At 43.7% G+C, this 27127-nt stretch overlaps 1 protein-coding gene across 1 annotated transcript in view; it reads left to right on the top strand.

Annotated features, from left to right (window-relative positions):
• Positions 1 to 27127, top strand: part of CNTNAP2 (contactin associated protein 2) — a 1369824-nt gene that overhangs the window by 1289150 nt on the left and 53547 nt on the right. The window contains exons 18-21 of the mRNA XM_069958388.1: positions 2386 to 2622; positions 5870 to 6106; positions 15213 to 15349; positions 24953 to 25046. Of these exons, the coding sequence (XP_069814489.1) occupies positions 2386 to 2622; positions 5870 to 6106; positions 15213 to 15349; positions 24953 to 25046 (705 nt within the window). The remainder of the gene's footprint in view (positions 1 to 2385; positions 2623 to 5869; positions 6107 to 15212; positions 15350 to 24952; positions 25047 to 27127) is intronic.

The following is a 27127-nucleotide window of genomic DNA, read 5'->3' as shown; positions in this document are numbered from 1 at the left end:
TGAGGCCAATGGCCATAAAGGGAAACTGACTGCACAGATATGTATATAGCAGTTTCCATATTACAGACAGCACAAACCAGTACACATTTACTGTTGCTGCAATCTGGCATCCTATTCTCCAGCTCTCCTGTCCAGCCACTCTGTCATCAGGCCCCGCCTCATCTGGCTGTCAATCATTCTGGAGGAGGTGGGGCCTGAAGACAGTGGCGGGACAGGAGCAGCAGCAGTAAGTATGTACTGCTCTGTGATATAAAAACTGACAGCACGGATATATGTATATACATGGATTATTTGTGCATCCGCCACGCAACCTAAGCCTAAGTCTAAAAGGACCCATAGTCTACTTGTATTGTAATATATCCTTCAAATACTACAACACTATACTTGTAGAAATGTAAAGTTAAATATAAGAATAGATTTCTTTTTATTTGAGCTGGTGGTTCATGACATGGAAGAACATTGAGTCCTGTTCCAGTGCTCAAATTAAAAAAAATATATTTATTTCATGTATTTATTGTGTAACAACAAAATAACATGTTTTTTGACTGTACCAGTCACTTCCTTGGGCAATGTAATAAAAGTCAGATACTTAGTGTTTCAAAATCCAGCAGAACCTCCAAAACTTGTCACGAGCCATATACAATTCCAAAAGTGGTGCAGTCTAGAGACTTCTTCATATGTGTACACTGCTACTACATTGTTATATCTATTGGGAAGCACATCCATTTATATTAGAAGAAACTTAAAGCTGCAAACACTAGTAGCTGCAGCAAGTGACAATAATTGTTCAAAAATCCACACTGGAAATCATTGGCACAGAGCTCTTACACAAAAAAAATACAGAATTACCCTCATGTAAAATAAAATAGACAACTCTTAGGGGAATATTTGCTATGATTGCACCGTGGCGTAAGCCAGGGAGAAGGCACAGATTCATCCCTTCTGCCTGGTGAATGCCTGCCGTAACCCCGGCTCACCTGATGGGTGGGAAGGGGGTGTGGCAACCTCCTGCACCAGATTTGACATGATTTACACCTGCTCACAGATGTAAATCATGATACAAACCTACACCTGCTAGAATCAGGTGTAGAGTTTGAGTGGAGCCCTCACCGGGCACAAGCCTGGTCGGTTTTACTAAGAGGTGTGCACCTCTTAGTAAATTCGGCCGGGAAAAGGGGCGGGGCTCTAACCCCTTGACGCAAAATGATGTTCCAGGAGTGTCATGTTGTCCCTGCCTCCCCCCGTTGTCCCAAGCGGTGATCAGGTAGATGCACTCCCCCCGGGCACTTAACCCCTTAGGCGCCGTGGTCCATGGGACCGCAGTGTCTATGGGGCAGCCAGAGGAAGATCCACTCCCTCTGACTTATTCATGGTCGTACTACCATTACACCTTGTGCTCCATATAAAGGGGTAGTGATCACTTGTAGTGTAGTAATGCCTGAAGCATATAACAATACCTGTAAAGTGTCTGCAGTCCTGACTTCCTGGCATTCTACATCTGTGTCCACCTATCATTTGCAGGTCATGGGGTCAGTCAGTCAATGGTGTGTAGCAGTATAATTCATAGCCACTCCATGGAACATGCTGCCCCTCAGGGACTCTACAATAAACTCATTTGACCTAATGGCAAGGACAGCCCTACTTGCTGTTACATATATGCATGAAATAAAGAAAGAAAGATTTTATTACACTAGCCTTGGAGAGGTCTGTTGTAACGTCATTGTGCCTTCAATGTTCTATGAAAGGGGTCACTAAAAAAGGGACTCAACAGGGCAAGCAGCATTTCTATGCCATCTTAAGTTATCTGGAACTACACAAAGGAAAAATCTTGCATCAATAGTTTCCAAAATAGTTTTTAGTATTTCTTAGCGACTGGAATCTAAGCCACCAAAGTCACAGTAAGGCTGGGTTCACACTACGGATATTTCAGTCAGTATTGTGGTCCTCATATTGCAACCAAAACCAGGAATGGATTAAAAACACAGAAAGGATCTGTTCACACAATGGTGAAATTGAGTGGATGGCCACCATTGGATGGCAAATATTTGCTGTTATTTTAGAACAACGGCTGTTATATTGAAATAATGGCAGTTATTTACTGTTATATGGCGGCCATCCACTCAATTTCAACATTGTGTGGACAGATCCTTTCTGTGTTTTCAATCCACTCCTGGTTTTGGTTGCAATATGAGGACCACAATACTGAATGAAATATACGTAGTGTAAACCCAGCCTTAAAAGAGTATCCCATATATATCATTTTTTGGGCCATACACAAATTCTCTAGGTGAGCGGGCGCCACACCTAAATTATTACTTCTCTTTGTTTCCACATCCATTTCTGTGCAAACAGGCCGATAATAGTGTTGTTTTCTTTTATGTGAAGGTGCTGCTGGAGATCAGAAAGGATTTCTAGGTTGCATTCGTGCTTTAAGAGTGAATGGCGCACCATTAGACTTAGAAGAAAGAGCAAAGGCTACCCAAGGTGTTAAGCCCGGATGTTCAGGACATTGTACCAGCTTCAAAAACCTCTGCAAAAATGGCGGCACATGTAATGAACTGTACAAGGGTTACAAATGTGACTGCTCCAGAACTGCATATGATGGAAGCAACTGTATAAATGGTAAGAAACTTGCTCTGTATTCTGTGATGTTATGGTCTTAAAGAGTATATGTCAACAGACATGGCAAGAGTTACTGATCACAGTGTGTCTTATAGGTGGCACTCACTGTGATTGGGAGATACAGCCAGGGAGAGGATGCGGCAGCAGCACCATCTACTTCCCGTCTGGCCACTAATTCCAACCATTTAGTCTCATAGACTTACATGGTCTGAATAAGCTGTTACAGAGATACGGACAGGGAGTGGATAGCTATATCTTCAGATCAAAGCAGGTCTCAGCAGTCAGACACGCTTTGATCAATAACTTTTTACATGTCTGATGACGTAAAATGCTTGTTTTGCAAATAATTTATTTGCATGTCGGCCCTCTTCCCCACTCATACTAGAGAGGTGGGGAGAGGGTTGGACGGTGCTTGCAGACACACAGATAGGGGGCTTGGACTCTCCATACGCCACATTTAAAGAGATTGGCCACTTTATAGTAAAATTGTTCAGTGTACAGTATTAGTAACTGTACTCACTGCACTTACTGACAACAGCTTCCTGAGTACCTCATAGAGCTAAAATCACACTCCCCTCCTTCAAGCTGAGCTGCCATGCTTTTTGGTGATTCTGTCCATAAGATAGCCGACATGGAGGAGAATGTGACTCTGCCACGCCCCCAGTGTCCACCACTGAGACTGTAATTGCCAATAGAGACACTGGGGGCGGAGCATGGTCACATGCTCCTCCATGGTGGTCATCTGAAGAAAGACTCAGAGCAGGGCAGCACAGCCTGGAGGAGGGGAATCTGATATTAGCTCTATGAGGTACACAGGGAGCTGCTGTCAGTATATACAGTGAGTACACTTACTAATACTGTATACTAAGCAATATTACCATAAAGTGGCCAACCCCTTTACCATTTGAATAACACATGGAATAAAAATTTTAAAAAGGTCCCATCTACCTCTACAGCATCCAGGAAAACTACACTGCACTCAAACAGCTCTGCAGACAAAAAAAATAAAAGGTAAAATGCTTAGAATAGGGTGGCGCAAAGCATTAAAAAGAAAAAAGTTACTTATTAAAAGTAGTAAAACATCTACATAAAGCTGTAGGAAGTACTCAGTAGTAAAATACATATAGAATTGATATTATGTAGTATACTACCAGAAATTGCTTTACTATAATTCCTAGCATGCTAAATTGCTTCCAAATGCCTGCTAGCTCCAGGTATTTAAGCATGCTTTACCACGTGCAGTTTTTTGATTGGCACGCTTACTATAAACCTAAGTTAGTGCCATAAGGTTGTGCTTCAATGTTTTCTGCAGGGAATATTGAAGATGTTCTTTTCTTCTTTAATGGCTTTTGTCAATTATATAGATTTTTACATTGTGTTCTTAGAGGTAAATGGAGCCAGTGGGACTCATATTTGTTCAAGAGAAAACAAAACAATATCAAAAATGAACATAAATTCAAAGCCTGGCTGTATATTAATGACAGAGATGCAGAGATGGTGAATTTATTAGGCACCATTTTATTCTAGGTCTATTATAACATTTGGATTAAAATATTAAAATATGAATGTAAATTATAAATAATTATGAATTATGGAGCAAATAATACAATGACTTTGAAATGTGATAAATAGAATAAAAATAAAGTAGCTTAAACAAATTAGATGTCTTAGGAGGTTTTCTGCAGAAGTAAGGCTATTTTAACCCTGTGTTAAGCAGTGCCATGCAGACTGATAAAAGCGTTGGGTTAGATCCCAGGAGATGTGTGGAAAGGATCCATAAACCCTCATATATTTGATGAGACCATAAGGCTACATTCACACACTCTTATTTTTCCGGATTGTATATTATGTCCGCAATTATTAGTCCATGAGCCACAAAAATGCATATGTAATGGATATGGCTCAGTATTTTTGAATAATGAAGGAACCCATAGACTTCTATTGTTGTGTCCATGACGCAATTACAGTCCGCACTACGGCATGTCAGGATTTTTTGCGGCAAGGATCTTGGCCAATTCACAGATTTGAAAAATTACAGATGTGCGAATATGGGCAGAGAAACCTATGGGATTGTGTTTCCCATTAATTGCCACGTTTTGTACTTTTATCCATAATTGTGTATTTGCAATTACAGACAAAAGTAAGGACCTATTAATTTCTATTGGGTTATTGACACTTCCATAAGTTTATGGATCTGTGAATAACCTGTAATCCGCATCTGGCTAAGGCATGGATTGTCCCATAGAGGTCTATGGGAGGATCCATAATTTGTATCCTCCATAATGTCTGCAAAACACAGATGCATTATTCTGATGTCACAGGCGTAGCTTGTCATAGCAGCCATTTTATCAAGCAATTTTCTACTTTTACAGATCCTCAAAAAATACAAATTACAGATGCATTACAAATGTATTTTATGCGGCTTTGTGGACGTTGATTGTGGACATATATGGTCCTGAAAAATGTTGAAATGTGTGAATGTAGCCTTCATTTAGGCCTTTGTTGAAGATGTAAGTGTTGGGCTTTGCTGGATGGAAGAGCACAGTCCTCCAATGTATACCATTTAGCTGGATCCTATAGAAAAATATACCAGCAGGATCTGGAAACTGAAAGCACAGATATGCATATATCCGTGCTGCCAGTTTCCAGTTACCTACAAAGGCACCTTAGGTACTGTACGTTTCTATTGGCTCCATTATCCAGGGTTTTTTGAAAATCTCTTTATTTCGGTTTATTTTGAGCCCGCCCCAATCTCCGGCTGCCACTCTTTTTCCAGGCTGTCCTGGCCTCTGGTTCTTAATAATCCCTGGATGAGGCCATGGCCGCCTGGACACAGAGCAACAGTTGGAGAGCGGGGACAGTGCAGACAGTGTAAGAGACGCAACTTTGTGACACTGTCCGTCCGGACTAAAGAGCAATTTTTCCAAAGGATCATAGAGCCAAGAGAAAGGTGCCAAGGTGATTCTCCCTTTTTATCTCTCTTATATCGGGAAACTGGCAGCAGAGATATACAGTATGCAGATCTTTGCTGTCAGTTTCCTTTAACATCAATGCTATGCTTTCTTTCAGATATTCCTGAGAATGCTAGTCTAGTGTTTTAGAACTTTTTTTGTCTCAGTATGATGAAAATAATGTCTACCTATAAAAATAAAGAAATTAAAAACTCCATGGAAATATAAAGAGATGCTTTGAATGATGTATGTGCAGTTAATATTTGATTCTAATGTGCCTCTGTTCTTTATTCTAGCTGTTGGAGGATATTTTGAGGAAGGCACATGGCTAAAATACAGTTTCCACACAGCATCTACTTCAGCAGTGGTCAGTCCGAAAGATATGTCCATTATCCAGCAGACATCGGTCTCAGATATTTCTTTAGCAAAAGAAGAGCTGCTTTTTAGCTTCAGCACTACCAAGACTCCTTGTATTCTTGTGTATGTCAGTTCCTATTCCCAGGACCATATGGCCGTGCTCTTGAAGCCACCTGGTAAGTGTCTGAATTTATACAGTTGTTCCTCAACATACGATATTAATTGGTTCCAGTACGACCATTGGATATTGAAAATATTGTATGTTGAGGCCAACATTCTATACAGTTTAGGACATGTAGTATCACACTATACTCTGGAGAATCACTACTAGACCGCCAACCAGTGCATGCACTTCACTAATACTGGAGTTTTATCAGTAAAATTGACACTTTCAATGGTTGATCATCTAGTTATTTACATGTGCTGCAGACCCTGACTGTCTGTAGCGTTGTATGTTGAGTCTGGTCTCAAGTTAGGATGGTCCAGAAAGGACCATTGTATGTTGAAAATATTGTATCCTGAGGCCATTGTAAGTTGAGGATTTCTGTATAATAATTTCAACTTTATGGGTTGTTCATGGGGAGAGTAATGGAGAGGTGGCAGGCGTTTCCAGAACTCCCATAGAAGTAGAAGACAGCTGCACGCACACTAAGCCACTTCTGTCAATCCTTTCCTGGATGTGGCAGTCCTCAGCAGCATCACCATATGGCATAAGGACCCTCATTTGGAGATAAGTGCAGGCCCAGAAGTGCAAACAACATCTATAAAGCACAGGTAGGATAGCACTCTAGTCACACGGCCTAAGCATACGGAACCAACATTCCATCACACCATCAGGGTGCTCTGCTGTAGTCACAACTCATCAGTCCAAACAGTAGAAGTCAATAGTGGCACTTACCCATAGGTTCTAGACGCTTTATACTTCATTACGGCACTGGCGGAGCTTACATACGATGCACTTATACTATACAATGTAATATGGAACAAGTGCTAGTTTACAAAAAATATGTGTTTACAAAACATATATAATCATAACAATGTTACATTGATTAAAATCAAACAATCTAGAGGAATCTACAAAAAGGCAAACATTTCATTCCTGTCATTTAATCCCAGTGCACCCATGGCTCCCATTCGGATGATCCATGACGCTTCTTTTTTTGCTAGGATTTTTTGACGGTCCCCTCCATATGGATTGTTACGGACCAGTTCTAGACCTAAAAATTTAAGCACAGTAGAGTCACTATTGTGTTTTTCCCTGATATGTGCAATCAGTCTAGCTGCCCATACTCCTGTAGTCACGGATCTCATATGTTCTCTAAAACGAACTTGTAAGCTGAGAATTGTTCTCCCTATGTAAAACATACCACAGGGATGACTTTTAGTTGTAAACTTCAGTGCAATACAGTTAACACCTTAACGACATAGGGCGTATATTTACGCCCTGATGCCGTTAGGGACGTTCAGAGCTTGGGCTGCGCGGCGGCTGCGTTCTGAACCGCGGCGGTCCCGGGTGCCGCTTGTAGCCCGGGACCGCAGGTATTAGCGGGCACAATCTGATCGCCGTGCCAGCTAATACAGTAATCAGATGCAGTTGTCAAAGTTGCAGAGTGCCTATCTCATGGATCTCTGCAGCATATCTATGCTGCAGAGATCTCTATGAGAGATCAAAGCACTTATACTAGAAGTCCCCTAGGGGGGATTTCTAGTATAAGTGTAAAAGTAAAAAAAAAAGTGTTGTTAATAGTAAAAAGCCCCCTCCCCTAATAAAAGTCTGAATCACCCCCCTTTTCCCAGGTTATTAATAAAAGTAAACAAATAAATAAATAAATAAACATGTTTGCTATCGCCGCGTGCGTAATCGCCCAAACTATTAATTAATCACATTCCTGATCTCGCACGGTAAACGGCGTAAGCGCCAAAAAATCCCAAAGTGCAAAATTGCGCATTTTTGGTCGCATCAAATCCAGAAAAATTGTAATAAAAAGCGATCAAAAAGTCGTATATGCGCAATCAAGGTACCGATAGAAAGATTACATCATGGCGCAAAAAATGACACCTCACACAGCCCCATAGACCAAAGGATAAAAGCGCTATAAGCATGGGATTGGAGCGATTTTAAGTGACGTATATTTGTTGACAATGGTTTGAATTTTTTACAGGCCATCAGATACAATATAAGTTATACATGTTACATATCGTTTTAATCGTAACGACTTAAGGAACATGCATAACAAGTCAGTTTTACCCCAGGGCGAATGGCGCCTGTCATTGCAAAGTACAATTAGTAATGCAAAAAATAAGGGCTCATGCGGGTTTCTAGGTGGAAAAATGCAAGTGCTATGTCCTTTTAAGCACAAGGAGGAAAAAACGAAAACGCAAAAATCGAAATTGGCCCGGTCCTTAAGGGGTTAATAGAACTAAGAACTTGACAGGTGCATGTGGCAGTAGTGACTAGAGGAATAGTAAGTAGAGGTAGAACTGAAGCTTCAGTGAGAGAAGGTACAGTGACCGCCTTGAGGGTCTTGTGCAGGGTAGTAGTGTACTCTGCTGGGATTAGTGTGAAGATTAGTACTTAGTACTTAAAGTGAAAGAGAGAATATATATATATATATATATATATATATATATATATATATATATCTACACCTTCTGCCGCAGACTCCTCTAGACTTCCCAAGATAGCTGTATGAGATCAATAAGATACTTCGGCTTTGTGCTCAGATCAGTCCCTTCACTCTGGTAACTGTCCTGACAATAGTGAGAGGGATCCCAGGCATTGACATGGTGTTTCCTAGAGGATGGTTACCCCTCCTTTGGGTTTAGGAGTGTATCATAGAAAAAATCTCTCTCATAAGGAAATCTGACTTTTTGTCTTTAGTCTCTCTCCAACTCCTCTGACTAACTAAGACCTTGCACCAGGAACTAACTAAACTTTTATAGGGGTGACCAAGTGTAACCTCCTATTGGTGGGGCTGTGAAACAGAAACGATAGAGGAGAAGAAGTGTAGTTGGCTGTGTGTGGTACCTTCACCTGTGATTGGTCAGAACAGTGAACATGAAACAGCATAGTTAACTCTTTAACTGCAGGTGTGTTCTTACAGTCAGTTAGATAGGGGAAAGTAAGACACCAAGTGGTGAAAGTGCTAAAGGCAGCTTCATCCCCGTTGTGTGACACCTGACAGAGGCATCTTTTACCTAGGTAACACAAAACTTAGTGGTTCATCCTTACCGGGACACTGCACTAGCATTCCCATATCTGCTCATGACCCTCTCACTAATTTGCCTCTCCTACATAAATCATGTTACAATTACATATAGAAATGCCGGCCGCTGGGCTGCATATAGGACTCTCTTGTAGCTGATACCTCTATATCAGCTGAAGGAAAGTTCTTTTTTTTTACAACCGTCGAGTGTGACATGCAAATCAAGTAACCATTCACTTCAATGTAAAGTACGGCCGCCGCAGCACATTACATTGTGTGAACATCTATTATTTCTGGACGCTGTTCATTATAAAACAACGCCTTAGAACGACTGTTCTACAGAATGGGTGTTAACATAACAATCTGTGAACACAGCAGGCGGCATTGCATTGACTTCAATGCAATGCCGCCCCTGAAAAATTATGTAGTGTGAACATAGCCTAAGAAAGAATAGTGCATCCACCTGGAAAGTAACCGCACTCAAAGTAAGAGATGGTTGACAGCATATACATATACTAAATGGACAGACAAAAATGAGTGAAGTACATAAAGTGGAAACAAACAGTGCACACTGTGATAAAAGTGCAACTATGCAAAACAAAAATACTCACCAATATATTAATCAAAATGCATGTGTCTGTATACAGTTGAACAACCAATACCCACACCCATGCACATACATAGACACTAGAGATGAGCAAATACGAATCGAGAAGGTATTCGATTGAATATTGCGGTATTGGAAAGATTCAAATTCAATCGATTAGTGTGACGAATACGCGGGAAACATTCGAAAGCCCTCCCATCACACTTGGCGCTTTTTTTAATCCAATTACCATGCAGGGAGGCCCTGGGAGTATGCACGCAGCGCGAAAACGGCGTCTACCCTCATTGGATGGCTGAACCACATGACCTTAAATATTTAATAATTGACTTTCGCCTCTCGACCGCAGATGCGCTTTTAACCTAGCCAGGGAGAGATCTTCGAGCAGGGAGAGATAGGTTTTAGTAGTATTTTGGTTATGCAGGATTACTACTGAACCCAAAAGTCCTTTTCAGGGCTAAGATCCAGCGAAAAAGGTCATCTTTGAATCCAAAGCACTTCTCAGTGCTAAAACATAGATGATATAACAGCAGCAGCAGCAGCAGCTGTATTCATTCCAGTACCCTGTGTGTACAAGTGACTTATAGTGTCCCTGGTTTAGCCCACTAAGGGCAAGTTAACCTTATACCTATTGTGCCAGTTGCCCAGTAAAAGGCATGTGATACATATTGTGCCAGTTGCCCAGTAAAAGGCAAGTGATATCTATAGTGCCAGTTGCACAGTTAAAGGCAAGTGATGCCGCTGTCACAACTGACAGCGGCACTTAACCACTCCTGAGCCACTTCATATGGAGCGGCCCCCACTGTTAAAGACTGCAGCCAGCGTAAGCCCCCCTCCCCCTGTCGCAGCGGTCCTCCAGTACAACCCCCTCCCCACCCCCCTCTCCGGGACCCACCGATGCTGCAGTCCTTCATGGCTGCCGGTACAGTGGCAGTGGATCAGGTCCGGCAATTGGGGGCTGGGGATGGGTCTTGGTGGGGGGCTGCTGCAACTGCCAGTATATCTCCTTTTGCACTACAGCTCCCAGCATGCACAAGGTGGTATGCTGGAAGTTGTAGTGCAGAAGGAGGTATAATGGGAGTTGTAGTGCAGAAGGAGGTATTCTGGAAGTTGCTGTTGTGCAACAGCAGCCTTCCAATAGAACAACTTGTGTTGGGAAGCTACTGCGGCAGGACTGCAACTCCCAGCATATCTTCTTGTGCACTACAACTCCCAGCATAACCTTTTTTGCACTACAACTTCCAGCATACCTCCTTGTGCACAAGGGGGTATGCTGGGAGTTGTTGTGCACAAGGAGGTGTGCTGGGAGTTGTTGTGCACAAGGAGGTATGCTGAGAGTTGTTGTGCACAAGGAGGTATGCTGGGAGTTGTTGTGCACAAGGAGGTATGCTGAGAGTTGTTGTGCAGAGTTGCAGTTCTGCCGCAGTAGCCTCCCAACACAACTCCCAGTATACCTCCTTGTGCACAACAACTCCCAGCGTGCCTCCTTGTGCACAACAACTCCCAGCGTGCCTCCTTGTGCACAACAACTCCCAGCGTGCCTCCTTGTGCACAACAACTCCTAGCATCATAGCCGCAGGTGGGGGGGGGGCATTATATTTGTAATTTTAAGCATTTTTTTTCAAACAGTGCGCGGGGCTGAGGTGGTGACACTAGGGGGCTGGGGGTGGCACAGAGAGCATGGCTGGCACTCAGCTAGCTGCCAGCCGTATTCTCTGTGCTATACTTCATGTTAAGCTGCTTTATTACGCAACTTAACATAAAGTATTGATACCAGGAAATCCTGATATCGAATTGCTTTTTTGCCCGAAATATCGATAGTGGTATCGATATTTCGGTGCATCGTACATCACCACCACACACACACACACACACTACCCCACTTGTCTGCCATCCCAGGTGGTTTAATATTCCCTGCTGGTAGTCCCCCTGTGTATACATTATATACACCCCATATACATATACACACTGCACATACATCATATTCACCCCATATACATACACACACCCACACTGCACATACATCACACACCCCTATGCACACAGCACATACATCATATACACACATACTATACATGCATACACCATATACATATATCATATACACCCATACTGAACATGCCTACACTATAATATAATACACATACACACAGGGCCGTATTTACCACTAGGCACCCGTGGTCCGGTGCCTAGGGCAGCACCTTGCAGGGGGGCAGCACCAGGGAGCAGGGGAAGGAAAAAACTAATTTTTTTGTTTTTATTTTTTAAGTTTCCCTCCTCCCGTTCAGACTTGCCAGTAAATCTGGTGTCTTTTCCAGGGGGGTGGGGGGTATGGTGGTATTGGTCAGGTCTGGTATCACCAATAGGTGCTTAAAGATGGGGCGTCTTCAGGTTTAGTGCCTAGGGCAGCAGCAGCTGTTAATACAGCCCTGCATACACATACACATATACATACATCATATGCAATTACTGTACATGCATACACTTGCATACACTGCACATATATCATATACTGTACACGCATTCATACACCCTTTACACGTACAATACACACACTGTGCACCTTACATAAATACGCACACTTTCGACACATACACTTGCACAATGCATAGAGACATCCACAGTTCTCCTACATGGACAGACAGGCAGGCACACATACACAGCACACACACACCCACCCACCCCCCCTTCCCCTTGACAGCAGAGAAGAGCAAGAAACACCTCATGCAGAGGGAGCTGGACCCCAGCATGAGGCAGTCTGCTGGGCCTCCCCAGGAGAAGGGGGCCCCACACTGGCTGTCATCTGACTGGGTAAAGTAAGAGCCCCATCAGATGACAGCTTGCACACACTGATGCGCATCCTGCTGCAGGGCCAGGACAGTCAGATTCAGTGTGCAGTGTCAGCCCCCCTGCCCTGAGACAAGTCGGCCTGGTGCAGATGCACTGTAGAGCTAAGACCCCTCCCCCAAGACATGTGACAATGCCGCACAGTTACGGCGACAGGATATCAGCGTGCTATGCCTGTGTTCTGTCCCAGCAAGTGGGCCTCCCCAAGAGCAGGGGCTCCGGAAGCTGGTTGTCATCTGACTGGGTAAGTGCCTGAACCAGGGCCCAGTCAGATAACAGCTTGCACTGGCACACACTGACTCGCAGGAGCCGAATGCCTAGCGACGCCACTGGTGCCAATTCCCTAGTAAAAGGCAAGTGATACCTATTGTGCCAGTTGCCCAGTTAAAGGCACGTGATACATATTGTGCCAAGTGCCCAGTAAAAGGCAAGTAATACCTATTGTGCCAGTTGCCCAGTAAAAGGCACGTGATACCTATAGTGCCAGTTGCCTAATCTCTGCTCTGCTGCGGCCTAGCGTTCGTACAGTGTAATGCGTGATACGTGCGAATAACGTGACACTCTACGGATGCATATTGGAATCATCTATGTAACACTGCGCACGAAATACGAAGGAAATGTGTGAACATTGCCGTAAACATTCGTAAAGCGTTCGCAAATATTTTTACTTCACAACTGTGGAGAGTGGCATTATACTGTGATTTTGGGGTGTTGGGTGCATCCAGGCATGCTCCCCCTGATGTCACAGTGTCACTCCGGAGGTGTTGGCATCGTTTAGGGAGGTTTCATGGGGGAATTGGTGACCTCCAAATGGTCGAATTTGGATTTCCAAGTGCCACAATTTTTTTTCCCATAGACTATAATGCGATCGAATAGTCGAATATCGGTGCCTATTCGATTCGAATTCTCGAAAGTCGAATATTTCACTACTCGCTGTTCTCTAATAGACACCAATCAATATATAGATTCCACTTCTTGATACATGTTTGGTGCAATGGGACTTGCCAGTCGATCATGTAATACGACTGCATTATTTCCGGTCTTGTTCAGCTGACCAGGTAGGCGGTCCTGGAGTGCTGCGGACACAATGCAGCAGCGTGAGTCTTTCCTTTTCACAGGTGATTAATGCAGATTCTGCAGCTATGATTGGTTGGGGTTCTGTAGTAATGTCTGTTATTTATATTGATTGTAGGGTTTTAATATATTTTTGTGTCAATAAAGGATATTTTTTTGGGAGAGGATGATGTCGAGCATTTTTGATTCTTGTGGATCTTGGTGTTTTCCATATGGATATTATGCGTATGGACAAAGTAGTGTATATACATGGTACACATCTATTGGTTTAAAATGTTACTATTACAGTGCTTAGTCTGGGTTCACACTACGTTGTTTTAATCCGTTTGATAAATTGATGAAAAAAAACTAATGCATTTGTGTGCATATGTTATGATCCGTTTTTTATTGACTTCCATTATAAACAATAACGGATCAAAACAGATGCGCTTTTTTTTATATACACAAAAACGTAGTTGATCTAATTTTTGTGTCCGTTTAAAAACTGATCCGTTTTGATCCGTTTTTTTATTTTATAATGGAACTTAATGGAAAAACAGATCAAAATGGATATACACAAAATGCATCAGTTTTTCATCCGTTTTATTTTTATTTTTATTTTTTATTTTTTTGGAAAAAAATGGATTGCAAAAACGTAGTGTGAACCCAGCCTTACAGTAATAATTTTGATTCATAGGTTTACACTGCTGTTCTAAGCTGCGCATCCTGGAAGGGAAAGAGTTAAAATAAAATACTATTTATAGAAAGCTCAATAACTGCTGATGACAAGAATAATGGGGCTGAGGTTCCTTTGGCATCTTCCCTGTACAATGGCAGTCATGGCCACCTGCTGGGCAAGAAACTGCTCGACAGACACTTTTAAATGAAAGGGACTGTGTTGCAGTTGGGAGCTTTGCTGTGAAGGAAAATACAGTGAAGCAACAAAACTGCCTAACTAGCACAATGGCTTCTTTATTCTGCAGGGGGTCCCTGACTCTTATCAATCAGTAAGTGATGGCATAGCCCAGTGATATGCCATCACTTACCTTGATTATTTCCAGATCTCACCTCCTTTCACTACATTTCTGCTGCAGGAATGTAATAGACTTGAGTTTCTACTATAAAGGCAAAATAATTTCTGAAAAAAAGAATATGTTCAATTTAGCCAGTCGCTTAGCTATACACCATAAGCTGGGTTCACACTACGTAAATTTCAGTCAGTATTGTGGTCCTCATATTGCAACCAAAACCAGGAGTGGATTGAAAACACAGAAAGGCTCTGCCCACACAATGTTGAAATTGAGTGGATGGCCGTCATTTAATGGCGTCATTTAATGGCAATTTGCTGTTATTTTAAAACAACGGCTGTTATATTAAAATAATGGCAGTTATTTACTGTTATATGGCGGCCATCCATTCAATTTCAACATTGTGTGAACAGATCCTTTCTGTGTTTTAATCCACTCCTGGTTTTGGTTTCAATATGAGGACCACAATACTGACTGAAATATACGTAGTGTGAACCCAGCTAGCTGTCACATAGCCCACTAATGCTTTCTGTTCCTCTTTCAGGTATCTTACAAATTCGATATAATTTGGGAGGAACCAAAGAGCCTTTTATTGTTGATATAACTGACCATAAAAATATGGCTAATGGGCAACCACACAATGTCAATATCACCAGGAATGGAAGAAACATCATATTCCAGGTATCAAATACACTGTACAGCTAACGGCACTATTTCCTGTTGTAAAGATACTCATATTTTCTGTAATATTTGTAGGTGTCCTAGGCAAGTGTATGTGTGTGTCCTGACAATCTGTGCTGTAATATTACAGTGCAGGTGGAGGTCCCCAGGTCAGGGCAGCCTTAGGGTACATGGCGCCCTGTGTGGAATTTGCTTTCGTCGGCCCTCCACCCCTCGGACACAGTGCTATCAGAGTCAGCAGGACGCAAAATCTGAATATATACAGCCAGGGGCGTAACTAGAAATTGCTGGGCCCCATAGCAAACTTTTGATTGGGGCCCCCCCGCCCCCCCCCCCCTCTCGATCGACCACTATGCCATCAACATACTCAGCTCTACACAGGTCCTGTACACCATATAAATTACAGTACAGTTACATCAGGTGACTTACAGGAGACGTCTTCTCTGATCGGAGTTCTTCCCTTTTCATTTTCTTTTCCATCTGTCCTGGGCCGTTATGAGAACTTCTCCGGGCCACGAATCCACAGAATCTGCCAGACAGACAGATTAGGCTCCACACTCTGTCACCATCCTCATCTCTAACAACTGCACATCTGTATTGGCCCCTTTACACCCACATTTAGTGGGCAGGCTGACTCTATGTGATCCCATTTTAGTATATGGCCCTCCTCTCTGTCGCCCCTCCTTATAGATAGCTTCCTTATGTTGCCCCCCTCCGCTGTCCCCCTTATAGATGCCCCCCCATGTTGTCTCCTTATAGATGGTCCCCTATGTTGCCCCCCCTATAGATGGCCCCCTCTTCCCCTATATTGTCCCCTTATAGATGGCCCCCTTTCCCCCTTTATTGTCCTCTTATAGATGTTCCCCTCTCCCCCAATGTTGTACGTTTATATCCCCCTCTCCCCCTATGTTGTCCCCCTCTCCCCCTATGTTCTCCCCTTATAGATGGCCTGCTCTCCCCCTATGGTGTCCCCCCTTTATAGATGGCCCTCTCCCCCCCCTTCCTTATAGATGCCCCCCTCCCCACCCCTTCCTTACAGATGTCCCCCTCCCCCCCCTCCCTTATAGATGGTCTCTCTCTCCCCCCTCCCTTATAGATGCCCCCTCTCCCCCCCTTCCTTATAGATGCCCCCCTCTCCCCCCCTTCCTTATAGATGCCCCCCTCTCCCCCCTTCCTTATAGATGCCCCCTTCTCCTCTCCCCCCCTTCCTTATAGATGCCCCCTTCTCTTCTCCCCCCTTCCTTATAGATGCCCCCTCCTCTTCTCCCCCCCCCCCCTTCCTTATAGATTCCCTCTTCTCTTCTCCCCCCTTCCTTATAGATGCCCCCTCCTCTTCTCCCCCCCTTCCTTATAGATGCCCCCTTCTCTTGTCCCCCCTTCCTTATAGATGCCCCCTCTTCTTCTCCCCCCTTCCTTATAGATGCCCCCTCCTCTTCTCCCCCCTTCCTTATAGATGCCCCCTCCTCTTCTCCCCCCTTCCTTATAGATGCCCCCTCCTCTTCTCCCCCCCTTCCTTATAGATGCCCATGCCCCCTTCTCTTCTCCCCTCCCCCTTCCTTATAGATGCCCCCTTCTCCCCCCCCTTATAGATGCCCCCTTCTCTTCCCCCCCCTTCCTTATAGATGCCCCCTCCTCTTCTCCCCCCTTCCTTATAGATGCCCCCTCCTCTTCTCCCCCCCTTCCTTATAGATGCCCATGCCCCCTTCTCTTCTCCCCTCCCCCCTTCCTTATAGATGCCCCCTTCTCCCCCCCCCTTATAGATGCCCCCTTCTCTTCTCCCCCCTTCCTTATAGATGCCCCCTCCTCTTCTCCCCCCTTCCTTATAGATGCCCCCTCCTCTTCTCCCCCCCTTCCTTATAGATGCCCATGCCCCCTTCCCTTCTCCCCTCCCCCTTCCTTATAGATGCCCCCTTCTCTTCTCCCCTCCCCCCTTCCTTATAGATGCCCCCTCCTCTTCCCCCCCCTTCCTTATAGATGCCCCCTTCTCTCCTCCCCCCTTCCTTATAGATGCCCCCTTCTCCCCCCCCCCTTATAGATGCCCCCTTCTCTTCTCCCCCCTTCCTTATAGATGCCCCCTCCTCTTCTCCCCCCCTTCCTTATAGATGCCCATGCCCCCTTCTCTTCTCCCCTCCCCCCTTCCTTATAGATGCCCCCTCCTCTTCTCCCCCCCCCTTCCTTATAGATGCCCCCTTCTCTCCTCCCCCCTTCCTTATAGATGCCCCCTTCTCTCCTCCCCCCTTCCTTATAGATGCCCCCTTCTCCCCCCTTCCTTATAGATGCCCCCTTCTCCCCCCTTCCTTATAGATGCCCCCTTCTCCCCCCCTTATAGATGCCCCCTTCTCCCCCCCCCTTATAGATGCCCCCTTCTCTTCTCCCCTCCCCCCTTCCTTATAGATGCCCCCTCCTCTTCTCCCCCCCCTTCCTTATAGATGCCCCCTTCTCCCCCCCCTTATAGATGCCCCCTTCTCTTCTCTCCCCCCCCCTTCCTTATAGATGCCCCCTTCTCTTCTCCCCCCTTCCTTATAGATGCCCCCTCCTCTTCTCCCCCCCTTCCTTATAGATGCCCATGCCCCCTTCTCTTCTCCCCTCCCCCCTTCCTTATAGATGCCCCCTCCTCTTCTCCCCCCCTTCCTTATAGATGCCCCCTTCTCTCCTCCCCCCTTCCTTATAGATGCCCCCTTCTCCCCCTTCCTTATAGATGCCCCCTTCCCCCCCCTTATAGATGCCCCCTTCTCCCCCCCCTTATAGATGCCCCCTTCTCCCCCCCCTTATAGATGCCCCCTTCTCCCCCCCTTATAGATGCCCCCTTCTCCCCCCCCCCTTATAGATGCCCCCTTCTCTTCTCCCCTCCCCCCTTCCTTATAGATGCCCCCTCCTCTTCTCCCCCCTTCCTTATAGATGCCCCCTTCTCTCCTCCCCCCTTCCTTATAGATGCCCCCTTCTCCCCCCCCTTATAGATGCCCCCTTCTCCCCCCCCCCCCCCCCGAGAAAAGCAAGTTTAAAAAAAAGAAAAAAACTCACCTAACAACACGCTCCCCCGTTGAGCCTTTTTCCTGTCACCCCCTGTCTGATACGCGGCTGCCGTCTGATGACGCGTCCTAGCCCCGGCAGCGCGCGTATCACAGAGTTCTGTGTGGGCCTGTAGCCGCGACTTCCGGCACACGTCTCTGTGCCGGAAGTCGGGGCCGCAGCACAAGCCCACACAGAACTCTATGATACGCGCGCTGCCGGGGCTAGGACGCGGCATCAGACGGCAGCCGCGTATCAGACTGGGGGTGACAGGAGCGCTGTGGACCGGTCCCGTGCTCCTCCTGGCCCAGTGACTCCTTTTCCCTATGGTTGGGGAAAGGAGTCTCCGGGTCGGGAGGAGCACGGGACCGGCCCCCGGCTACAGCACCCGGGAGGCATGCTCAGCCGCCGGGTGCTGCAGGATATGTCAGCTCCAGGGGCCCGCGTCACGGGCCCCTGATGCGGCGGGGCCCCGTAGCAGCCGCTACGGCTGCTACGGCGGTAGTTCCGCCAGTGTATACAGCTCATATACTGAGTAGAGGGTGAACCACTGATCGTTCCTATTGTCTGTATAGACCCCTTTAAGGACACACTAAAGGCCCTATTACATTGGAACGATTATCGTTCATAAACTCACTCCAACAACCGCTCGTTAACGATCACTAAACTTTTTTTAAGCGAACGATAACACATAACACGTGGGAATGTAATCGATATATGTAGTGTGATGATTATTTTGCAGTCGTTACATGGTCGTTTAAAACATTCGCCGGCCATACGACACACCAACTTTTTTTAAACTTTTTTACAAACGACTGAAAGATTTCTAATTTTACGACCAACAATTTTAAGACCAACAATTTTTTTCGCCATGCTAAAAAACAATTTTGAACGACAATATAACGATTTTGCCTTTGTCGTTCGCTTGTTTACACCAATTCCACGAAGCGATCGTTGGAGCGCGTTTATGAATGATAATCATTCCGTGCGCCTCTTAGTGAATCCTAGCAGGGAAAAGGGGGTGGGGCCTAATATAAGACTAACATACTTGTATGCCGGTCTTCGTAAATTCCCCCCCCCCAAAAGTATTAAGGTCCCCTGTGTCCCTATATAGTAGTTGGTCTGTATATAGTTTTATAGCTCCACTGCACCCCCACATAATAAGCCATAGTTAGTACTCTCCTATAGTATAGACTCCTCTGTGCAGTCACCATATAATATAGCCCCCCATGTGCAGAATCCCCATATTTAGCCCCTACACATGCAGCATCCCCATATATAACCCCTCCCATGTGCAGCACCCCCATATAGAGCCCCCCATGTGCAGCACCCCTTATATAGCCCTTCATAAGCAGCATCCCCTTATAAAGCCCCCCATATGCAGCCCTCCATATATAGTCCCCCATGTGCAGCACCCCAATATATAGCCCCCATGTGCAGAATCCCCACATAGACCCCCCATGAGCAGAATCCTCATATAGAGCCCCCCCCCATGTGCTGCATCCCCATATAGAGCCACACACACACACATGCACAGCATCCCCATATAAATGGGTGCGTGCATGATGTGGATGATGGGAGTTTACATAGCGGGTGGATGATTGGTTTGTGCATGATGTAGATGATGGGTGTGCATAGTGTGTGGATGATGGGTGTTTGAGTAGTGTGTGAATGCACACACTATTGCATGATGCAGATGATGGGTGTGCACAGAATTGGATGATGGGTGTTTGCATGGTATGTGGATGATGGGTGTGCATAGTGTGTGGATGATGGGTGTTTGAATAATATGTGGATGATGGGTGTGCATAGTGTGTGGATGATGGGTGTTTGAATAGCATGTGGATAATGGGTGTGCATAGTGTGTGGATGAAGGGTGTTAGTGTAGCATTTGGATTATGGGTGTTTGCGTAGTATTTAGAGGATGGGTGTTTGTGTAGTGTGCGGATGATGGGTGTTTTAACTTTGCCCGATAAAGCCTGGAGTCGGCCCTGTCTGTTACTAGAGATAAAAGCAGTGAACAGAAGATTGCAGGAAAGGGAGACACCTGGTGGCCAAGAGTTTATTGTCATTTGAAACAACAGTGACAATTTAAAACTGCTATTTTAGTGAGTCAGGTCAATAACCTAACATTTATGGGGGTCTCCCAACAATGCAGCTATGGCAGATGTTGGGTGAGAGAATGGCAAGGCATGCTGAATATTAACATGCCTAGCTGTCTTCAGCTAGCTGTCTCGCAGTGGCTTTTTTCCATTGCACTAAATTAAAAAACATAAGATGAGCGAACTCTGAGTAAGCTTGTCCGGACCCAAGAATGCAGAATTGTTAACCAGTGGCTGAAGAAGTTGCATGCAGCCCTAAGGCTGCCTGAAAAACATGGATACAGGCATAGGCTGTTTTCCAGGACTTCCTAGGGCTGCATCAAACTTCTTTAGCCACTGAAGTCACAGTACAGTATAACTATCATTTAGCCAATCTAGCCCAAAAAACACTACCAGAAGGTATACAGGATCACAGAATGGAGTGCACATACAAAATGTAATGTAAATATCCAATAAAAAAAAAAAAAAAAAAAAAACTAATATGCCCACAACAAATACACATTCCTGGTCACCAGAACCCCCAGCAATCCTCATTCGGTATTACTCCATGCAACAGTGCCACAGGTTGTAGGAACAATAATAATCAGCAAAACTGAAATAAACCTTCAATCTCACCTCTCCTCAGTCAGATATCGATGTTCACTGTTGCTTGAGGGAATGTTGCCCGCATCCACTTACAGTAAGTTCACAGCAGGTTCTCCTGTTAGACCCTAATGTGTAAGAGATGCCGGCTCACCCTCCTCGCTCAGGGTACACCGGGGCTAACGCACTTATAAGGCTGACCCCCAAGTCCATACCACCCCTTTGTACTGTCTCTAGTTAAGACAGACCCTTTGCTGTATCCCCCTCAGACGTCTGCCTCAACCAATTTGTTGGTATCCTCTGGAGGTGTGGGAATACCATGCAGGGTAACTGTAATAGTCAATGTCAGGGTATCCAGTTACAGATACTACAGTGGTAGTCAGTTAGCTGTGTACTCTCAGACTGGTGCGCATTGAGCGGTAGAATGTAGGGCAGTGTTCTTTCCTTTTTAACACCTATTGGCTCAACACCACTTGTCACATCAGGTATAGAGCCTAGGCTGGGGTAATGCAGGGGTGTAAATGTGCATCAGCGAGTGATGGACAATGGCTACAGACCTGGTTCAGATTTAATACAGATAATCATATCCTGTCCATACACAACTGGGTAAGGTCATTCATAGCTCTTGGTAAAAACACATTTTTATTTAGAACTTTAACCATAAAGGCCAGTAAGGGAAAAGCTTTCTTTAGTCTATGAACTGGCAGCGGGTATGACAACTTCCCGCCATGGTAAAAAATGATGTGTTCTAGAACAGAAACCAACTTATAAATGATGCATTCACATTAACATAATGATCTACCTTGGAGAAGTTAGTAGGAGTCTAGACAGACTTTTGAATATTTTAGAAAAAAATCACTTTTAATAAGCAGGAACCATCTGCTTGCTTAATTATATCCCATTAGTGGAGGATTAGGCCCGGGTAGAGATGCTCTCGCAGCAAGCTTTAACTGTTTTCAAGCACAGGTCTGTGATTTGTCGCATGTATACAATTGGAAGATTATACAATTTCAACAACAGCAAACTGCCAAATAATCATTCAAGATGGTGCCAGTCTTAAAGTGAGAACCCCCTGTGTGGTCAATGGTGTGTGAGGGCTCAGCCGCAAATTACTATTTGCCAGCTGTAACTGAACACTGCTAAAAAAGTAAGAAAGGATTTTATGGAATCTACTAAATACACATGCTTTATTTTTCCTTGTGTTCAGATCAAGTATTATCAACACACAGATACGTTTCCCACTAGTGATTATAATGTGCCATACATACAGAGATGAAACCGTAACAACTGGCGAGCTCCATCTGAGATAAAGACGTTGACAATGCCAGAGACACCAGGGTCTGGCTATCATGTAACCAAGTTTCAAAGGGAGCTCACTGCATATGGATCTATCTATATTTACTGGCGGCTGCAGGAAGCTAGGATTTCCCCATCTAGCTCCATCACTATGCACCAAAGGGGAGAAGGAGTTCTGTATCTGGCAAATAATATAAAAACACTTTAACTCCCTTTACTGCCCTAGAAAACCACATAATAACATGAACTCATTTATCATCTTAATCTAGCAGAATTATAATTTGGTAACCATAAGACTATGTTTTCATGCTGTACAGGTCCTCTTAAACCCTATAGTGGTGGTCAAAAGGGGGAATCTCAGAATAATGGCAGCATTGAGATCCTTGTGGCTGAACACAGTAAGGAAGCAGGAGTAATACTACTATTTCTGTTTTTTGGGTCAGTTATAAGATAATCAGTAGGTAGCTTGTAGTGGGGTGTGGAAATAATGTGTGGTTAGATTTGGTAAGTGGAAGGTATTCAGCATTTAATGTATAATGTGAGTATAAAAACCTTCTTTATCTAATCCAGTATCATGGAGCGGGCATAGAGAGCATCTGATGGGTTTAAGGGTGCTCTCTTAATCATAAAAGTTTACGATCTATAATTCAGGAGACATCCCCTAACCGCATCATACCCTTTTGATATCCACTCCATGTTACTGTATATAATAGTTTAAGATGGATTTTAAAAGAAGATTTGGGATTTCTTCCTACTTAAAGCAAATGTACCATTAGATGGTGCAAAGTGTGGAAACTGGACGGCGTTTAAAAAAAAAGACAGTGCAACCGAGATCCTTGCGCCGGCGCTGATCGGATAAAGAAAAAAAAGTGATGTACCTGATGGTACATTCGCTTTAAAAAAAAAAAACTGTCAGCAAGTTTATGCTGCCCTATCTAAGGGTAGCATAAACTAGTTACAGGAAAACTGAATGGAATGATTTATCACTGACATTGTTCTGTGATTTGCAGATATCGTAGATATCCTCTTGAATAATATTGACAATAAATAGTCCTCCCCATTATATGTTTGTGCTTAGAAGTCCTGGATATTCATGAGCACCAGCAAACTCTGCACATCAGCTGCTGATTGGCAGCTATTTATCCATGCTGTGTACAGGCAGACAGCTGTCACTCATCAGCTGGAAGGCAGGGGGAGGGGTGGTATTGCGGGAATCTCATTCCATAGGACCTGTTATTTGGCAAATTCCCTCCCCTAGGTGTCAATCTATGACAATTTGTTCAAGAACTAGGTTTACACGCTGTCTAACATATTTCAGCCATTGTCATAAGATAATAATGTTGTTTGACTTTAACTGTGAATATCTATGGGCCATTTTAAAGTATAAATTGCTGGGAAAAAAATGGACCAAAACAAGAAAAGCTATGTGGGAACAAAAACATCTGAAAATAAGACTAACAATACAGACCAAAAAAAAAGTGTGTGTGAACATAGCTAAAGGTTGTACAAAATGTAAAGGAAAATCCAGCAAAGAAGCAGCCTGGCAAAAACAGCAGGCAAAGGCATTAGCCTGGGGCAAGTATCACTAGTCAAGCACCATTTAGATTTCCACTTGCCGTTAAGGGGCTTGTCCGGGAAAAACGTATACTTAGCCATGCTGCTGAGGCTGTGTGGGACATGTCAGTAATGTATGCTTACCTGTCCTGCTCCCCCACAGCCTCGGCAGCATGGCTAACCTCTTTAATAGGCCCAAATAAAAGAAAGATGATATCTATTAACAAGAACATTGGCTATCTTGGTTATTGAAGTGTTAGGACTCACCACAAGTTTATACCACATGGGAAAACATTTTATAGCCTCTGAGTAGCGAATGAAAGGCTACTTAACATGCTCAATTTGGCCCTCTAGTTCTCTATCATTAGGTTATCTGTAAAAACATTAACACTATGGTCAATGTAAAGCATAAAATAAATCACAATGGAACTGCATAAATACAGCAATAATAAACTCTAAGCTGTCATCTATTAAACTGTAATATCCAAAACCAAGGTTCAAGGATAGCTACAAGTACTACAGTATGCTATTCCTTAGTGAAAAGAACCTAGTCTGATAGTTATATGGGCAGAATAACATAACCAAAGCTGCAGCCCTCAACAAGGTCCATGTCTGCCACTAGATGGTGCTAATGTTGCAAGACAATTGCATTCACTGCTAGCTTATGTATTATTTGTTGTAAATAAATCACGCATGAAAATAATATAGAATAGTATATAATATAATGCCTATATAGAAAATCATACATTTAGTACTAAAAAGATATAATATATGTAACAAAGTATGTACAATTCTTTATATAGCACATGTACTGCATTGCACCCAGCTTGCTCTTGGTTGGGAAATGCAAGGACGAGACGTCTTCTTCCTGATAAATGAATAGCTCACCATTGTTTTCAAGGACAATCATTCTTCTTGTGGTCAGAGATGTATTGGAAAAGGAATCATCAGGATAATGTGATATTATAAAGAGCTGATCTCATGAAATACAATGTCAGGGGGTTTTATTTAAACTCCCATCTCACTTCCCTCTTGTCTTTATCTTATTCCTGTTCCTTAGCTCGATCATTACTCTCCAGCAACGTACTACCTTCCTCCTGCTTCTGAGACTCAGTTTAACGGACCAAAGGCCCTATTCCTGGGAAGAGTGTTAGGTAAGTGAAGTGTTCACAAACATGAAATACTGGTGCTGCAGCAGAATGGCACATTCACTATGACGGTACTTTATGGATCAGATTGAAAAGCATCAGCAAGAAATAATTACGGAGGTAAATATTGCAGAGAGCTTGTGTTCCCTAGTGCCAGACTCATCTATCCTGCTTCCCCTATGACAACATCCAGTATATCTTTTTATCAGGAGAGTTCATTTAGATCCCTGGTTTGAGGAATGTCATAGTTATTGTAGAGGATAACAGCGGGTTATTCAGACAGTGATTGATTGATAATGAGAATTGTGATCCAATTTAGTTTCAGAACCCTGATGCAAAAAATTTGGGCACTACAATTTAAAAGCTGTGACAGCCCTGGTGGCTGAGGGGGCCCTAAGGTCCATATGCCAGTTGGGGATGCTGCTAAACTTTCTGCAACGGTGCTCTGAGTTACTACTCCAATGGTTTTGCAAGATGAGCTCACAGTGTTTCAAAGTTGTAAGTTGGTTTAAGAGCATTGCTTTGGTTTAAGAGCTCCCTGTACTGGGTGGGAGGAGAAGTGAGGCAGGGGCATCACCTGCACAAGGTGGTCTACAGCCCCGTACTCTGACCCAGGAAGTCTGCCTCACTTTCCAAATCATGGCAGATATGTCAGCCCTTGTGTATGCTATCCTCTCCATTCCTGCTATAATGTGCCTGCACTCACACCCAGCTATACACACTGCTGTATAGAGAAGTCTCTGTGACTGTCCTCCTGCAAAGCTCTGTGATCCTCACTTCCTGATGAACCCCTCCCCCTTTTCACCATTGCTGTCATGTGACCACACAGACCTCTGACAGCAGCCCTATTTCTCTATTCTAGACTGTTGTACTATGCTACTGCAACATGGTGATCTGCTTGTTTCATCTGTTCTTCATGTTATTCAGAATTTTTAAAAATCATTATTTTTAGGGTGTTGAACCAATTGTCAACATTCCAATGATTTCCTATGGGAAAATTTGCTTTGGTTTAAGAGTTGATTTGGATTACAAGCACAGTCCCGAAATAAATTATGCTCGCAATCTAAGGCACCACTATATATATATATATATATATATATATATATATATATATCTCTTAGCTCTGCTAACATCTAATTTCCGTTAGCTCATTGTTTCTTCCCTGTAGGTCAGTGGTATATTTACCTTCCAAGTACCCAGTGGTTATTGAATACTTATTGGTAAGCAATGGTGTATATAGCATCCTGACCCCTGATGGTCCAGTGGTATAATGATTCTAGCTAGTACAGTTGTCCAATGTTCCAGTTTGGTCCAGCAGTTTAATAATCCCTGATAGTCCAGTTGTCTAAAGATCCCCTGTCACTCCACTAGCATTCTAACCTTGGTCCAATAACCTATGAAATCCTGATATTTCTAAAGATCAATTGCTTGGAATCTCTTCTGGTCTAGCAAACTAATAATCATTGGTTGGTCCTGTAGAATCCTAACTACTGATCCCAGGGTATTGTAATTTTGGGTATAATTAATAAGAATATAAAACAAAATTGTAAACTTTTCATAGTTATTTAACACTGCATTGCTCCGTCTTCCAATGATATTTCATCCATGTCTCACAGTGACAAGATGGTTTGGGGACATTATATCACTATTACATTTACAGGGCTGATAGAGTCTGATGAACTATAGCCAGGAACCCTTAGGAAAACTTTAGCAGTACTTATATTGTAACTTTTTTGTCTATTATAGCTGTCAGTTATAAACTGCACACCATGTTTCATGACAGAGGACAGGCAATATACCATAGGGATGCATTCTTGAGGCTAACATGTTGGTTAAGTGTAACTCTCATTTTTTTATTTTTGTTTTTTTTTTGCAGAAATCAGCAGTATAAGCAATTTTTAATAAACTCTATAATAGGTTTTATTAGGCAAAAAAAAAAGCCTCTTTCTGTACTCAAAAAGCAATTTCTCATATCTCACCACCTATAAAGCTTAGGGTGGCTGCCCCTTGTATAAATATCAAAGTACCTATTGGTTTATATCCACAGTCGTGTACTGTAATTTCCTCATCCTTGTATAACCCTGCTG

The sequence above is a fragment of the Dendropsophus ebraccatus genome, chromosome 2 (assembly GCF_027789765.1).
Source record: "Dendropsophus ebraccatus isolate aDenEbr1 chromosome 2, aDenEbr1.pat, whole genome shotgun sequence".
In the NCBI taxonomy this organism is placed as follows: Eukaryota; Metazoa; Chordata; class Amphibia; order Anura; family Hylidae; genus Dendropsophus; species Dendropsophus ebraccatus.
This window is presented reverse-complemented; position numbering and strand designations above follow the sequence as displayed.